General features: G+C 40.3%; 2 protein-coding genes across 3 annotated transcripts; one reads left to right on the forward strand and one right to left on the reverse strand.

Moving 5' to 3' along the window:
- Positions 1-384: 384 nt before the first annotated feature.
- Positions 385-8,781, forward strand: gla (galactosidase, alpha). Its single transcript, XM_050041866.1, has 7 exons — positions 385-655; positions 4,154-4,328; positions 5,138-5,312; positions 6,367-6,458; positions 7,031-7,192; positions 7,533-7,730; positions 7,912-8,781. The coding sequence occupies exons 1-7, from the start codon at positions 495-497 to the stop codon at positions 8,239-8,241; spliced, it is 1,293 nt and encodes a 430-aa protein (XP_049897823.1). The 5' UTR covers positions 385-494; the 3' UTR covers positions 8,242-8,781.
- A 155-nt stretch (positions 8,782-8,936) lies between these two features.
- On the reverse strand, positions 8,937-12,566 carry rpl36a (ribosomal protein L36A). Of its 2 annotated transcripts, none has more exons than XM_050041867.1 (5): positions 12,428-12,566; positions 11,246-11,351; positions 11,095-11,162; positions 10,880-11,002; positions 8,937-9,018 (listed from the first exon to the last, which is right to left on the reverse strand). In XM_050041867.1, exons 1-5 carry the CDS (start codon positions 12,428-12,430, stop codon positions 8,998-9,000), a joined length of 321 nt encoding a protein of 106 aa, XP_049897824.1. In that variant the 5' UTR covers positions 12,431-12,566; the 3' UTR covers positions 8,937-8,997. The 2 variants fall into 2 exon arrangements, with proteins under 2 accessions (XP_049897824.1, XP_049897825.1); XM_050041868.1 differs by lacking the exon at positions 12,428-12,566 and adding an exon at positions 12,337-12,360.
- Positions 12,567-12,790: the final 224 nt, after the last annotated feature.

Genomic DNA, 12,790 nt, shown 5'->3' on the forward strand with positions numbered 1-12,790 from the left:
CCTCTTTATAGTGTCCTTGTCCAGGACCCTACAACAGGTTAATTCAGCCATGTCTCTCAGAAATGTAATTACATGGTATTTTATGCTCATTTTGTCACTTCAGGCATTTAATGTGCCTTTTTCAATACGTTTAAACATCACAATTTTACCAACAATGAATAAAACATAATATGTATGATTATTGTCATTTTTGATGTTGTTTTTGTTGTTCAGTGTAAATAAAAATCACAAGACTCGTTTATTACCTCGTCATGTCATGTCAGCTGACTTCGTGTTTTCACCTGACTCCACCATCAGCGGACTTTAGCGCTTCCTAGTTTGAAGTGAAACGCCATTGGTCAGTTACAGACGCATTTTGATTCTATTGGTCCAGATTAACGTCACTCATCAAAGGGGGCGGGCTGAACACGCTTTACACGAGGAAATAGATCCAAATTCAAACTGTCGCTTTGTGGTCCATTGTTGTGAGAAAAGTGTCGAGTTTAAAAGTGAAAATGTGCAGAGCCGCGTGCCTCCTCGCGCTCATCGGGTTAATCAGCCTCGCTGCTCACGCGCTGGACAATGGTCTCGCGCTGAAACCCACTATGGGCTGGCTGCACTGGGAGAGGTTCATGTGTAACACCGACTGTGACACGGACCCTGATAACTGCATCAGGTAAGAGACACCAGAGCCGCTGTGTTCAGGCAGTCTGACATGACTGTGGGATAAAACACAATAAAAGAAGTCTTATCAACGTTATTCAAGTCCTGAGAAATACTCCAGCTCCTCCTTCATACATCTTATTCATAAAATATCTGCTTAAAATCATATTAAAGTGATTTAACATAGATAGAAGGTTTTATTATGCTCTATTATAAACAAGTCAAATTGGACCCAACGCCCTCTGTATACAGAAAGTGACAGTATGGGGTGTGTCTGCACCATAAACTAAATAAACAAACCTACAATGTAATTAAAAATAAATAAAAACCTAAACTTTCTTCAACCATACTTCATAGTTATAACCACAAACTCATAACATCTTTTTGTGCACCAATCATTAATAATTACGTCATCTATTTTGTGATTATGAGATCTTTATTTCATAATTGAGAAAGTGTCTCAGAAGGCAAGAAAATGAGACCGGAGACACGTGATTTGTGAGAGGAGTGGACATTTGATAAGACAGGAGGAATATAACGACACCATCTGATTTAATTTGCCTTCATTTGTGCTTTGGTTTGAGGCACTGGGAGATAATGATGTCTGTGTGTAATGTAATCAACTGAATTTGCAAAGTACTTTGTGAACACGAACATAGACGTTGGCACATTCCTGAGGAGCTGAACAATATACTGTAAGGTAATATGGTCATATAATATATGGATTAATTGACACAAGACAGAAAGTAGGATCGAGAGACACACAGGTAAAGACAAATTACAACAGTGCAACAAACTTTATCAGTGTTGTTAGTCGCAGCCCTATGATATCAACCTGCCAGTTATTCTCTCAGTCCTCATCATTTCTGCATATGACATTTTACTAATTATCAAAACAGTTAATTCATTGGTAAGCTTAAGATAAAATACCCTTGTGATTAACAGATGCAAAGTCATAATTAGGGCTGCAACTAATGGCTGTTTTCATTATTAATTCATCTGCTAATTATTTTCTTGAGTGACTGATTAATCTTTTAAGTCTTTTAAGTAGCGTACGTTTTGTTTGATGGCTTCTTCGGGGTTTTAAGCTTGTTTTTCACCAGCAAAAATTAGCATGAGAATTAATGTTATCACAATTAACCACATCTGTATCCAAGCTGATGGCTAGCCTTGGGGTTTTCTCCACTTGCTCATCCAAATATAGTCACTTCTGGCTCCAAAAATCCAAGATGGCAACGGCCAAAATGCCAAACTCAGGGGTTTAAGAGGCCGTTTACACATGGCCGGCTATTTTCATAAACGGACATTTCACCGTCTCCGTTTTCAAAAAGATCTTCGTTTACACTTACCCGTGTATATATACACAAGAGCATGCCAAACCTGTAGGTGGCAGTGTAACGAGAAGCTCAAGCCTTCCATGTATCCATTGTCACCATAGCAACATAGGTCGCACTTTTGACACAGGCGCAAGTTCCGGCGCATACTGTGACGTCGGCTGCCTATAACTCCGTTTATCTCCGTTTACCTCAGTTTACATGCAAACGCGCAACCGGAGTTTTCCAAAATTTCCACTCTGGCCGGAGTTTTTAGAAAGACTCGTTTTTTAAAGGAGAAATCTCCGTTTGCGTGTAAACGAAGGGCACAAACGAAGGAAGATGTCTCCGTTTATCAAAATCACTGTGTACGTGTAAACAGCCTCTCAAATGGGAGTCTAGCAACCAGTGGGTGATGTCATGTGGCTATGTCCATTACTTTATACAGTCTATGGTAAAAACAGCAAGTGGTAAGTGGTAAATGCCAGTCACACATTCCTAGAGGTCAAAGTTACGTCTGAAAATGCATATTCAGTTTACAAGATGTACAGTTTACCTTACATATGACAAAGAAATGCAGCGAATCCTCAAATTTGAGAAGCTGGAACCAGCAGATATTTGGCTTAATTAATCACTCAATCATTATTACAGTAGATACATCAATTAAAGGTCCAGTTGTAGGATTCAGTGGCATCTAGCAGTGAAGTTGCAGAACTTACTGCAACTATTGACTATCTATCGACTATCTATCTCAGTGGTTTCCAACTGGTGGGTCACAGGTCCATTCTGAATGGGCCGCAAGTGATTCGAGAACGTCTCAAGCTTGCAAAACAAACACTTTATTTTGAAGTACAGTGAATTTCTGGCACAGATGTTTTATTTTGAAGTCCCCTTTCCTGCTGTAGAGTGAGTGAATAATGGTTAGCTACTTAACAGAAACAGCAAACTAGCTTGACGACGTGGCTGAACGCAAGTACAACGCTGAAACTGTGAGTACCTTGAACTAATGACTAAGAAGAACTCTGGACCTTGTGGCTGCACCAGTTGGGAACCACTGATCGGTCTCACTATTTATTAGAAAGTAGATATAAACGGCTCATTCTGAGATCACGAAAACACGACTGTTCTTATTTTTAGGTGATTATAAACTCATGAAAACATAGTTATGGGTATTTAATACCATCTCTGCCAATAGATACCCCTAAATCCTAGCCTGGAAATCCATACTCAAATCTAGAAAGATTTTGAGTCTGGCCCTCACCGATACACCCTTCGTATCCAAGGGGCAGCACTAACTGAGGCATATATAAATGCCGCCCACGCAATTGGATAGCATGATAGCCAATCAGAGCAAAAAACAAGGTGACGTATTCATTGTGCTAAGCCCCATTTGTTTGCCGAACAGTGGGGCTAACTGATATATTATGCTTTTGCCATATCCTGTCGGCAAAAACGTCCTTCCTGGAAGTGAAGGCTTCTAGGGCAGTCTTTTGTTCCTCGCTCAAGGAAAAAGATAAGTGTAGTTGGCTTAGCGTTTCTTCCAAAGCTAAACTGAATGGACGCGGTCCTTCGGCAGCTGCCATCTTGGCTGTTTACTTTTCGACTCCTACGGGCGCAGCGCTGTCGACATCATGTTACGTCTGCCCAGAGCCTGCCTCCGTCAGATAGACTGATCTGATTGGTCCGATGGCGATTCACCAGGCTCTGCTCGTCGGGGCCAGATCCCCGTGCAGAGCAAATTCAAATTTGCTAGGGGCGGGGCATCTGGATTTCCAGGTTACCTAAATCCCACACACTGGACCTTTAATCGATTCATGTTTGTTGCTCTAGTCGTAATTACAAGTTAGTACAGTCTCCATTTTATGTAATTTGACGAATGCAAGACCCTGTTTTATTTCAGGGACCTCACCTCAATACTAATTACTGACAAACAACTCACTTCCTGTGCACAGCAAACCTTTCTCTCTCCCAGAAAGACCTGGGCAACAAAGCCCTCAGAGCACCAAATGTCAGCCTGTTGGTTGAATTGTTATCGTGTTATATCAGTCGACAATGAACAGTAGGGAAAAAAAAGCATTTGTTTTCATGAGAATAGCATGTATTAGTGTCTGCCATCTTTGCTCCTGCACATGACATTGAACACTGGCATCTTAACTGATACCATCGGCCGCGCCTGTCTCCTCCTGCTGCTCTGGCAGTGAGCGTCTGTACATGCAGATGGCAGATGTGATGGCGAAGGAGGGCTGGAAAGAGGCCGGTTACGAATACGTCTGCATCGATGACTGCTGGCCCTCCCACCAGCGTGATGCCCAGGGCCGCCTGCAGGCAGACCCCAAGAGGTTCCCGGGGGGCATCAAGAAACTGGCTGACTATGTGAGTAGTAGTTATAAAGGAGGCGTGGAGACTCGGGATGTTAATATGAAATTAATGATAATTCCTCTATAGATGTCAAAATGGTTCAGATAGACTTAAGCAAAGCGAGGAGTACTTTCTTTTTTTTAATTTCACCAGCTGGAAGGAGCAAAATTAGATTATTATTAAAGCTGTTTTCTAGTTTTCAGTCTCTGGGCTGCACTTTTAATAGTATACACTGTTATGTAATAGCAAACTGTGTCATATTTAACACATATTCCCATTGATGCGACTCCCTGGGGTGCAGTGTTCGCAAATCTGTGGTGCAATGCGTCTGAGTATGGAAATCTTTGACAAAAAGTTTGGGAACCCCTGTTTAAATAACTCTAAAAGTAAAAGTGATTACATAGTCAGATTACATATTCATTATACATCCATCTGAGTCGACCTGCAGGTATTTACATAATGAAGGGGAGAGGACCAGATGTGGAACCCAGGTCTCGGATTTCATACCAGTGGAAATTCAGCACTTGGAGAGCCAAGGGAGATACGTGGGCATATATTGCCTCATGTAGGAGGGTGCTGTCGTTCATCCTCTTTGCTACAGTAACAACTCTCTTGAGTCGGAGGCCGCTGTGACAGGCTGATTCCTACACAGGCAGCTAGAAAGTGACGTTCACCAGGAAATAGATATATTTGGGCTCACTGGCGACGAGCTGTGTCCTGCAACAGAAGCATGAAGTTTTTAGCTGTGCAACATCGCCATCTACTGGTTATACAACCTGCTTGTAAACTACACCAGTGATTCTAATTATTTCCTCTGTGTAAAGGTTCATTCGAAGGGACTGAAGCTGGGTATCTATGCAGATGTGGGGAAGAACACCTGTGCTGGATACCCTGGCAGTCTGGGTTACTATGAGACAGATGCTCAGACTTTTGCTGACTGGGAGGTGGATCTGCTCAAGTTTGATGGCTGCTATATGGACTGGAAATTGCTGGGAGAAGGTAAGCTTTGGTATCATTTACACTATTCAAACATGGCGATGCTTATCCCCACGTTAGCTGTCTATTTAGTATCTCATTACTGATATGTTGTTCACCTAATGGAAGTATTTCATAGAGGGAGACTGGAGTATTTTTAACCTGGACCTTTTTCCTCCATGTTTGTGTGTCTAAGTGAGTAATGGAGACAGTTTTGGAAATTGGTCCAGTATTGAGAGAAACCGCTGTAGCCACAGCTACGAAACAGACTGCAAAGATTGTGCTCCATCATTTTACATCCATTAAAAGTGTTTGTTTTTGCCACTGACAGGCTCAGATTGTTATTATAAGTGCCTGACAACAATATGGAAATGATCCCTACAGTGAAATTAGACATTTTTCTCACGTAACCAAGTCTCACACAGGGAAATGTCTAGTTCTGAATTCTTGCTGACTTGTTCACATTTTAAAATCAGCTTAATAGTCAGCCATGATACTGAAATGTTTTAGAAACATTAAGCTATGATTCTGTACTCGACAACAACAAACTCTTCTCAGCACTTCTCTCTCCAACTCTCACTGACTTTCCTGCAACAAGTCACCTCTCGCAAGATTTCAGAACGAGACTTGTCTTTAAGCAAGAATTGGTCACACACAACAACAAACAGACCAGATAAATAGAAACATTTCATTTGTCCATAAGGTCCTTTCCATAATGTTTTCAGACATTTATAATAACAATTGGAGCCCGTCAGTGGCAAAAACAAGCACTTTAAATGGATGTAAATTGACATTACACAATTGTCCATAGGGATGTTTCGCTGTTTAAAAAACTTTCCATTTGTCACTTAAACACAAAAATATGAAAAAAATAGGGTCCAGGTTGAATAATAACGATTTTCCTTCAATAAGGCTAATAAACTTCAATAAACTTGGAAACATATGTTAACTTTTACATTTTTATCAATGCTCTGGGTCCATTTTTATGGTTCTCCTCTCACTCAGAGCCTCCATGGACTCAGTGGATAAGGTGTTTTGTGAGGTTTAATCTAACACTTTATGATTTGTTCTGATTTAGGCTATGCCAACATGTCAAAGGCGCTGAACAAAACTGGAAGAAGTATCCTGTACTCCTGTGAGTGGCCTTTATATGAGTGGCCCTTCCATCAGGTGAGAGGGAAGATGTTTTGTTTTTACGCTACTTTTAATTACAGCTGCAATGATCAGTCAATAGAAATTTATTCAGCAACTATTTTGATAATCAATATATTATTTTAGATACATTATAAGCATAAATGCTAATCACTCTGATTTCAGGTTCCCCAATGTTAACATTTGATGCTTGTCTTTGTCATATTCCAATACAATAATTTGACTTTTGTCCAAAGGGAATTACCGAAAGTGTATCAAACCATGTTGGAGCAAGAGCTAGGTATCGTCCAAAATTGGGGGTGTATCCCTTTAAAATAAATATCTACAAGCACGACCAGTGCAACAGTGCCTTTGCATAGGGGTGGGAAATTATACAGCAGTTGATTAATCAAGAAAATAATTAGAAGATTAATCAGTAACAACAACAATCATTAGTTGCAGCCCTGCTTTATAATCTCAACACATATTATTGATCTCTGGTCTATTTTCTAACCTTCTACCCACACCAGTGAAAACCAATATAACCAGCTGCTTGATGACACCATCCATCATGTGTTACACTACATTTAAGAGCCTTTCTGTGCCTGCAGCCCAACTACACAGCCATCCGTGAGACGTGCAACCACTGGCGCAACTTTGCTGACGTGTTCGACTCATGGAGCTCTGTCAAGTCCATCTTGGACTGGACTGCTTCTCATCAAGACATCATTGTCCCCGCAGCTGGACCTGGGGGCTGGAACGACCCCGACATGGTACTCCGCTGTGCTCAGTCGCTTATAGGCGACTCTGTTTGACCTCAATTTAAGCATACAACCAGTGAGCTACAAGTACCGAGCTGTTTTATCATTTTAAAAACCTCAGTGACACTTGCCAGTCGCTACATCTTGAAGACAGACTACAGATTTAAAGGAATAGTTTGACATTTTGAGAAATTAAAAAGTGTTAAACTGACTTCATAGTGGCTTAAAAAGAGCCGAATACATTTTAAGAGAGCATCACATTTCCCAGTCGTAGGTTGTTGTACTGCATTCTGTCCAACGGCCTAAATTACCCTGTTATCTTCATATTTATGACACTGGTCCATTTCCCCAGCTCGTGATTGGGAACTTTGGCCTGAGTCATGATCAGCAGGAGTCTCAGATGGCATTATGGGCCATCATGGCAGCCCCTCTGCTGGTGTCCAATGATCTGAGGGACATTTGTCCTCGCTCCAAGGAGCTGCTGCAGAACAGACACATCATCGCCATCAGCCAGGACCCACTGGGCAAGCAGGGATCCCTCACTGCCAAGGTGAGTGAGAGAGGTGACAGAGAGCATGATCACCTCCTGGAATGACAGCTGCCAGCATTTATAGTACATTTACTCTATACAGAAATGCTAAAAGCTCTGTGGTCACCTTGGCAGGGTGTTGAGGATACAAAATGATCTAGTACTCTATCATCATCCACATAAAACGTAACTTGTTCTACAGGTGAACAGTTTTGAAATGTGGGAGCGGCCTCTGTCCAACAACAGACTGGCTGTCGCTGTGCTGAACAAACAGGAGATCGGCGGTCCCCGAGGGTTTGTCTTTAGCGCGGCTCCCGGCTGGAAGATCTGTGACCCCCAGTGTAACGTCACACAGATCCTGCCTCAGTACAAGGAAATGGGTGTTCTGACTCCACAAACCAAAATGGTTATATCTGTCAACCCCTCAGGTACCACTCTACTGACTGTCACTCCCATCAGTGGTGACTTTACTGGGCTTCACAAGCTACAATGGAAGAGCACATCTGTCAATGGCAAGCACACCATATTGTAGTCCTCAGTTATGCACTTTCGAATTTTGCTGATGGTTTTAAGTGGAAAATTGTTGATCTTTAAACATTTAAACAGATTTGCTGCTTTTGTAAAATGTAGTGTCTATATTTCATAAAAGGGAAAAGGTTTCAGGGTTTGGTCAAACATGCACAAATTAACTTTGACGAATATTTGCTTTCCACTCAGTGTGAGCAAAGGGCCAAATAAAACATACAGTGGCAAACAAATTCGCATCACGTCGAGTGTGTGAAGAAGACACTGATTGTCACCCTGTCTAACCAGCCGATATTGTATGATAATCGCCATGAAAAATCCAAACTGCACGTTGAAAATGTAAAATGTAAAGACAACATTTCACTTTATTACACAGCCAGTTACCAACCACCACATCCGACACTGCCCAAATGTCACCACGGCAGGTGATGGTCACTCATGAGCATTTGTTGATATGCGTCCATGGCCTTTCAATCTATAGTTTGTGTGAATACACCTGGATATTATGACAATTACTTTGCACCTGCTTTTTAAAATGTTGAATAAATCACTGGAAAATGTTTTTGAACTTTAACTTTCTGTAAAATGTTCAGAAGTGGCTGCAAAAAGAGATTTAATTATCTCAAAAGACAAAGCTTGAATTTTGGACATCTGACTATTATTATAGTGAAACAGAGGTGAAGAAAAGGCCAAACTCCAAACTATGTTTTTAATACATTTATTGAAAATAGTGACAACTTGCTCCAGAAGATTGGACCACAGTTTAGAACTGGATGACCTGGCCCTGTAAGAGAACAGAAAAAGACTTTGGTTAAAATGATGTTCAAGCACATAAACATACATCAATGATATATTGTTTGCTCTTAATGATAAATGCTACTTGAATTATATTTTACAATCAACTGTGAAACTTTTACACTTCAATAAAGATGTTTTTTTAACAGTTTGATGGGATTTTCTTCACATTTGTTGGCTTCACCCCAGGTTAAAAAGCAGTCTTATGTTTAACAACTTCATTATTTTACACTGATCTATTTTGAGTTAAGTTGCACTGTAGGGTGGGTGAAGGGTAAACAATGATGAAAACCTATGTATGTATTCATCCTAAAATAAAATTGCCCTCATTGTGAAAGAGCCAAATCCACACGCTCATCCTTATGAAATTACACTTGAAACTAACATTTACAGATTTTCCTCCAGACCACCAAGGGACTGTCTGACATCATGAGATAATGGCTATGCAACGACTCTTGGTTTTGCATGTTAGTATTAAAGCTGCTACAGTCACACCAAATTAGGACCAATTTTCCCCTTAAATGATGCCCTTACTTGACCCCTTTCCACCATAACTCAAGCATTTATAGCCAAGAGCAAAACTCAAAGCTATAAACCACTTGCACTAACTTTCATTAATGCAAGGTTAAATCTACAAATACGACTGAATGTTCTATTTTTACTGCAAATTTAACACTTAGCTTTGTGTTGTTACGCATTCCAGCAGATATGAATACATCAGGCCAGAAAAAGGCAGCTGAACTGAGCGAGTAAAAGCGCCATTTTATGATACACACATTACACTGGCCACCTGGACCAATATAATTATCAGCGCTTCCTCTTCAGTATAAGGAAGGTGGACTTAGCATGACCAATACTAAAACGCAAAACACAAAAAGCTCTACATAATACTTTCGGTAAACATAATGACTGCATCGTGTTCATGCCTTGTTTTATCTCATGTATAAATCCAATGTAATGTTACCACTGTGTAATCAAACATTTAAACGCCACGTCTCGTGAAGAAAAACGTCAGTTTAGTTCAATACAACCTTTCTCACATTACATTATTTTACATATATTTCCAAAAATCAATGCTCCTGAACACTCGATCCTTCCTCTCTATCGGCAAGTTTCATAGTGTGCTTAAGCTTTTGCAGCCAATACTGTCAGTTGAGAAACACTGAAACATCCCTCATTCTCACACACATCATTTGTTCCTGCCTATTCAACCTGTCAATTTTTTCATGTCTTAATATTTATTTGTAAGCAAAAAACATGTACACTAACTCAGAAGGTATCACTAAATAAAATCCAGTTACATCCTAATTCTATGCTATAAACTAAAAACCATACGGTAATGCACTCTACCAGTTACACTGTCTGCTCCAACATGTCAGTGTTCCAACTTAGTCTAATATTTTAAAACCTAATACACATCTGATGTAAGTTTTCTTGATCATTTTGCAAATGCCAAATCAAAGTTAATGACATTTGCTTTCTCTAATTGTGATGCCTAACATCATGTGGACACAATTTCATTATTTCAAAAGATTACATTCAAGTTATTTGTCAAGATGTTGCTGAATTGACTAGATTATTTTCAATGGAGAGTTACAAGATCCACAACATGTCAGATCTTATTACTCCCCACTGAAATAGTGTGAAAAAAACCCTGCATCCATAGAGTGCATGGTTAGCTTAGAGAATTTATATTGTGACACTGGGGTGCACTGCAAAGGTTTTTGACCAGAGACATAAAACTATACTATTCAGAAAGCATTACAGCACTCTAAAAAGTGCCCATCAAACACAGTAAGCTGCGTGAATACACTCATACTGACATTACTGAATAAAACAATGACGCCTACCTTTCTCTTCTTGTCACCACCTAACTCGAAGTGCTTGCATCTCTTGATGGCCAGCATTCTCTTGGATCTGCAGTTGGGCTCCACACACTCAAGCCTCAACACAATCTTCTTTGTAGTCTTAGCCTGAAAACACAGTCAATCATTGAGTCTGATTTCACATACAGGGGTGCTATACTTATGATGAATCTAACAGCACCAAAAAGAACTGAACTCACCTTTTTCCGGAAGATAGGCTTTGTCTGACCACCGTACCCACTCTGCTTTCTGTCGTATCTCCTCTTACCTGCAGAACAAATACAGTTAAGCTATATTTTTGACAACTCGTGCAAGAGATATATACACCCTTAAAGTTGAGGGTTTATTTACCCTGTGCATAGAGGGAATCCTTTCCCTTCTTGTACTGGGTAACCTTGTGGGGCTGGTGCTTCTTGCACTTCTTGCAGAAGGTCCTGCGGGTCTTCGGGACGTTCACCTGAACAACACAAAGTAACATTAATTTGGCTGACGCTTACATCCAAAAGTGAAAGTCAAAGTGTGGTTTCAACCATGTGGGTTCAACCACAAAAGTGCAATAATGATATGCAACGTACTTCAGAAGATAACTTTAGATTTTAAGTAAACCTGCTAGCACACTGGTCCACGATTGTAAGGTGAATCTGCCTGACACTTTATAAATGAGCCATATTGACACCCAATGCTAGTAAAGTGTAATAACCACTAGCTTGTCTTGGTGACATACGCTAACCATGAATGGTAATTCCGCAAAATAACGTTAGCTAGCCACACGTAAAGCACAACAGTACTGTTCTAAAATTAAACCTCGTCTTATTTAATATTTGTTGACACGTGAAAACATTTTTAAATTTAAAGCTAACGGTCAGAAAACTCGTGTTTACCATTTTCACGCTGGTTAGCACCTTGGTATGGGTAACGCTAAAGGCAAGTGACGTTAGCTAACAAGCTAATGTTAGCATTTTAGCTATTGAGTGGTATTTCTGAGTTAATTTATAGAACATATGTCACGCTACAATAGCATTAAAAGTCACAAGGCTGGAGTTTGCCTTAACGGTTACTTGACTGATATTTGACACTAATTTCCTCTTAATATTTTGACGCCCGTTAGCGCTCGGGTAAGGGTGAAGGCAGGTGACGTTAGCTAGCAAGCTAACATAATAGCACTGTAGCTATTTAACGTGAAGTCAGTGCGAAGTTGGTGTGTAAACGTGTAACAATGCAATAATGTAATAAATGATAAAGGATGCCGTTTGCTAAAACAGTTTCTCTGGCTGACATTTAACTGTAATTTATCTTAAAAGAAAGGCCGGTTGAAGTGGAAGTACGCGTTGCAGCAGCATTTCACCCATCACAGCAAGCAAAGTTTAACAGCCATCTAACGGCGTAAAATGAACACAAGATGGCTAATACCTTCACCGTTACGTGTATTAAAAGTTTGTTACCATATCTGAGTTTAGTGGGTGCAGTGATGATTGTTTAATCGGCAAGATTAAGTTAGATTCTGTAAAGTGTCGTCGTGCAATAATTTCATACCATGGCTGCGTCCCTTCGCAGAGGAAAAGAGGGAGGTTGAGGGCGGAAGCAGTTCCTAATGTAGCGCTCAGCGGTGAACGGGCCGTGCAGTCTGCCCCCTAGCGGCGGGGCGTTGCAGGACGACAAAACTATAAACAACACACCACAGAGCTCAAATATGAGGTAAAAGAGCTCAAATTTTAAGTAAATGTCGGCAGTTATACGTTTAATCTTTGTAAAAGACAACAAGCAGACTTTCTACTGTCTGCAAAACTTAAAAGTTTGCTCATCTCTTATCCCTGCTACACATAAACTGGAGGTAGACTGACTAAGAAATCCCCTAAAATAAAAATAAATGAGTATATCTATATGCACAACATAAAT

Source organism: Epinephelus moara, chromosome 4 (assembly GCF_006386435.1).
Source record: "Epinephelus moara isolate mb chromosome 4, YSFRI_EMoa_1.0, whole genome shotgun sequence".
Classification (NCBI taxonomy): Eukaryota; Metazoa; Chordata; class Actinopteri; order Perciformes; family Serranidae; genus Epinephelus; species Epinephelus moara.

Coding starts and splice junctions, on each gene's coding strand:
- gla (XM_050041866.1), top strand. CDS start 495: ATGTGCAGAGCCGCGTGCCTCCTCGCGCTCATCGGGTTAATCAGCCTC. Junction 5,313..6,366: donor CTGGAAATTGCTGGGAGAAG/GTAAGCTTTGGT, acceptor GTTCTGATTTAG/GCTATGCCAACATGTCAAAG. Junction 7,731..7,911: donor AGGGATCCCTCACTGCCAAG/GTGAGTGAGAGA, acceptor CTTGTTCTACAG/GTGAACAGTTTTGAAATGTG.
- rpl36a (XM_050041867.1), bottom strand. Junction 11,003..11,094: donor AGCCTATCTTCCGGAAAAAG/GTGAGTTCAGTT, acceptor CTGTGTTTTCAG/GCTAAGACTACAAAGAAGAT. Junction 9,019..10,879: donor GTGGTGACAAGAAGAGAAAG/GTAGGCGTCATT, acceptor GTTCTCTTACAG/GGCCAGGTCATCCAGTTCTA.